Raw genomic sequence first — 4,446 nt, 5'->3', positions numbered from 1 at the left:
GGGGGAGAGACCAGGGCTCCTTAATCCCCTCAAAGGCCATATGCCTCAGTGACCTAAATAGCTCCCTCTGTCCTGCATCTGCAAAAGGTTCCACCACCTCCCGAACACGCCACCCTGGGGTCAAGGCCTTTAACACATGGGCCTTTCGCGGACACCCCAGATCCAAGCTGCAGCATCCCAGCACCCATTCCTTCTCCCTTGTCCCTCAGATGTTATCTCTTCCGGAAATCTTTTTCTGACCACAGCGTCTCTATTTAGAATTTTTTAAAAAAAGTATGATTCAGTGATTTTTATTAAATTCACAACATTGTGCACTCATCAGCACTCTTTAGCTCCAGTCCACTATCTAATTTTTAATAATGTTTCATCATCCTCGAAAAGAACCTCCTCCTCTCTATTAGCACTCACTTCCCCTTCCCTGTGTCCCACCCCCAGCCTCTGGCACCCACCACTGTATTTTCTGTCTTTATAGAACTGTATCTAGATATTTGCTATACATAGGATCATATCCTATGAGGGAGGATGAAAATATAATGTTTAAGAAGCTTATTACAGTAATGGACACACTGCTGTTCATCTCCCTCATGATGCTCCCCTTGCATCGATCCTGCCATTTTCTGAAATAGTTCTAGAATTCCTTTTTTTTTTTTGTGTGTGTGTGTCTTCAGTTGAGCTCTTGGGGCTGCTTCAGTTTGCTGATTCAGTTCAAAACATGCAGCTCTCATGGTCGTTTTGACTTTGGCCAGAAGTTGTCTGGTCCTGGATCCAGTGAATACAGTGGATTAAACCGTCGTGATATTTTCACGAGCCTGCCTTTCTGGTGGATGGTCCTTCGTGTTTTAGATCACACCCAGTAAAGACCCTCCTGCAAGCAAACTTCTAGAGCTGCTTCAGGACGTGGCAGGAATAGTGGGATAAGTGTGATCCAAATGAGGGAGAGCATTTCGAGGGGAAATAATGGCAATATGTCATTTACTGTACTTTTTTTTTACAAAATTTGAACATTCACGGTATATTTTTATCGTGCTTCGTCATGCAGTTTTTTGTGTCTGGCTGCTTTCACGGGGCAGTGTGTTCAAGTTTCGTGTTGTAGCTGGTGTCAAGGGTTCGTTCATTGTCATTACCGAATAATATCCCGTTTCGTATTATTCCTTTTGTGGTCATTCGTGTTGGTGGAGATTTGGATTGTTTCTACTTTTTGCTGTTATGAAAAATGCTGCTTATGTGTCAGGCTTTCTTGACTGCGTTACTCTTTGTTTGCTTGTTTATTTGCAGCCCTTGTTTATTTATTTAACATGTTTATTTTTTATTCTCTCCCATAGAATATAAGCTCCAGGAAGGCAGCGACCTCGTTCATCTTGTGCACTGCTGTATCCCCAGGGCTTTGTATCATGCACGGCACATAGTAGACAATAAATACTTGTGGAATTTAACGAATGATTGAGCTCTGTTGTTATTCTCATCTCTTAATGGACTCTATCTTTTCCTCCAATTCCTATGGCACCCTTGCCGGGCTGACCTAGGTCTCCTTCACCCCTGAGACTTCTCACCAGCTGTGGTCCTTGCCGTGCAAATTTTTTGCACCATGACCCTGGAGCTCAGGACCCCTAGCTCAGAGGTCCTGAGCTTTTGTTCCCTGAAGCTCAGGACCTCTACTGTCCTAGCATAGTCTCAAACTTGGATGCCCAGCAGACACACTTGAAGGGCCTGTGAAAACACCCTTGATGAGTGCTGGCCCTGAAGGTTCTGACTCAGAGGGTCTCCACGGATGCAGAAATTTGCATCAAGTTCCCTGGCTGCCGATGCCGCCCGTTGGCAGTTCATAATGTTAGATTCACTGCTGTGGTGGGGAGGGTTTCTGCAGAGAGGCTGAGGCTGCTGGGCTCATAGGTGGTCTGTGTGGGTCTCTCCCCAGCAGTTCATCTTCCTTCTCTGTCTTCCTGTATGTGGATTCAGAAGGTGCTGGTTAACTGGGGATACCTAGGTATATCCTAGAATATGGCAGTATCGCTTGTGGGTGTGGAGACTGCAGAAGATGCCCCCTGATCGAAGAGGAGGCCTCTTGATTGCAGTGTGGTTCACAGGGTTCAGGGAGCTGTTGACTTTCTAGATGTCCATAGTCAGGGAGTTGATAAGCGGAGCTGATGGTCTACGGGATTGTAACGAAGCAGCTGGATGTTTGTAGCTGGCGTCTGTTCTGATTGGTTGATCCCTCCACCTTACTAGTTGTTGCGTGTGGAGACGCGTCCCTGCAGGTGAGTGAAATTTGGGAACTGCATACAAGGGGATACTATCCAGTGGTTTTGAGGGATGAAACACATTCAGCAACATAGCTGAGTCTCCTGTTGCATAAGGAAAGGGAGAAACACTGAGGTATATGGGTAAAAACACCATTTATGTAAAACATGCACGAGATAAACAATACCTACTATAGCATACATCTTTTAAGGACATTAATATATTTAAACACATGGTAAAGGCTAAAGTGGAAAAATGTCGGTAGGCCTGATCTTAGGGTGCGTTATCTGTTTGACAGTTGTCTTTTCTCTATTCTGTGTGCACACACTGAGCTTATAAGTGCACATCTAATTGTGAAGGTCATTGTTACGGTCTGAATTTTGTTCCCCTCTTCTCCAAACAAAACAGAACAGACCAGTTCAAATCCTTGCACCACAGTTTACTAGCGGCGAGACTTTGAGCAGGTTAACTCACCCCTCGGAGTTTGCGCATCTGTAGTAAGAATTTTATAAGGTGCTTTGTTAAGACACATAATATGATTAGCATAGTGACTAGGTCATGGTAACGTATTCACTAAATGTTAGCTGTTGTTCCTGATATCGGGCCACTGCTGTACATGAAGTGTTGGCATTTGCTTTAGATACAAAGGAGAAACGATGGAGAGGAGATGTACAAGTACTGATCGTTACCCCTCTCCCCGGTTCATGGGGAAGATGATACTGTTGTTATACAGCTCCTGTGAAAAGCCTGTGAACGAGTCTGTGTGAAGTCATTGTGTAACCTCCGATCAAAGTGACTTTATTGCCTATATGTTTTCCTCTGTCCCACTTCCTCCTGGAACCACTGTGCCTCCATGGGGGAAATGAGTTTGTCTGTTGTGTACAAGGGCAGTGTTTGGCCCATGGCAGGTATGTGACGTTGTGTTTGGATTTGACAGATTGCGATTCTTTCTCCTTTCAGGGCACTTGCAGATGTCATGAGGCCACAGGGCCACTGCAACACCGATCACATGGAGAGAGACCTTAACATTGTCGTTCACGTCCAGCACTATGAGAACATGGACACGAGAGCCCCCATAAACAATCTGCGTAAGTACAGCTCCATGGACCACTTCCGGTCCCACATGGTGACCTGTGTGATGGTCACGTTGGCAGGTCTCACAGTGTGTGTGTGGGTCAGTGAAGAGCTTCTCTATGTGGATGAGTTAGGTGTTTTACTTTCACTCTTCAGATGAGATCGAGTTTGGCATGATCTGATTTCATAGGGTTGCTTTCTGTAAAATACAGTTCTTCTTGGTTGGTTTTTCTGTTAACTGGTAGGTGACATGGCATTCATTTTGATGGATCTATTAACTAATGGCCCTCTTGGTTTGTTAATCATGGTGGGGTACTCAGTCCCTTCTTCATTTTGTTGGTTTATTTTGACCATCATCTGTTAGACTGTAGTCCATTCGCTTAATTACCTGACTCCTGTGGTAGATCAGGTGATACTTTTTAAGTTTCAGGCTATTTTCAATTGAATACAAGTTCAAAAGATTAAAACTAGAGTTTTATAAAAACAACGCCCAAAACTCTCTGTGCATGGGGGCTGGTGGGGGAGAAGGGGAGGCCTTGACTTGTGGTCTTAATGGCTTGGAGTAAGCATGCAAGATTCAACAATAGCAAATTCAGTTCCATTGTTCTGGGGGGGGGGAGCTGCTTTTGCTGCTGCTTTTCAATAGGTCTTTTTCAGCAGCCAGAGCATATGTGGGGATCTTGGTACACTCCCAAAGATTTTTTTCCCTTTCAAAGGTCTGTATATACAACATACATTATGGAGCTGATGTTCTGACTAATGGGAGTGGAGGAAAAATAAGATTGTTTAGTTTTTGACAATTGCATATTACCGTGGTTATTCCTAGTAATTATGTTTTCAAGTAACCCCCACATTAAAGTAATGTGGAGGGCTTGGTTTAAAATAACAAAAGCCAGACAATTCAGAGGATGCATTTAGTTGTGGCTGGAGGTTCCTGAAAACAGAGGCTACTTTGCTGCTGCACATTTTCACAGTCTGGGTGTCCTTTGCTGGAGCTCTGCTAGTAGCCTCATGGTTGTTTTATTTGCTAAATCATAGTCTTGGACTGTTTGGTTACACATTTTTATGCTCAACAGGTCTAGGAAGAAGCCTGCAGAATTTCTTTCTTTTTTTTTTTTTTTTTTTGTTTCGAAG

General features: G+C 44.0%; 1 protein-coding gene across 1 annotated transcript in view; it reads left to right on the top strand.

The window, feature by feature from the left end:
- The window catches only part of Shisa9 (shisa family member 9), a gene marked incomplete at its 5' end in the record, with an annotated part of 279,052 nt that overhangs the window by 9,866 nt on the left and 264,740 nt on the right, over positions 1–4,446 (top strand). Inside the window, one exon of the mRNA XM_033758741.1 lies at positions 3,199–3,326. Within this exon, the coding sequence (XP_033614632.1) occupies positions 3,199–3,326 (128 nt within the window). The remainder of the gene's footprint in view (positions 1–3,198; positions 3,327–4,446) is intronic.

This window comes from Fukomys damarensis, unplaced genomic scaffold (assembly GCF_012274545.1).
Source record: "Fukomys damarensis isolate Sample0158 unplaced genomic scaffold, DMR_v1.0_HiC HiC_scaffold_34, whole genome shotgun sequence".
Classification (NCBI taxonomy): Eukaryota; Metazoa; Chordata; class Mammalia; order Rodentia; family Bathyergidae; genus Fukomys; species Fukomys damarensis.
The sequence above is the reverse complement of the archived record's forward strand: the minus strand, read 5'-3'. Positions and strand labels throughout refer to the sequence as shown.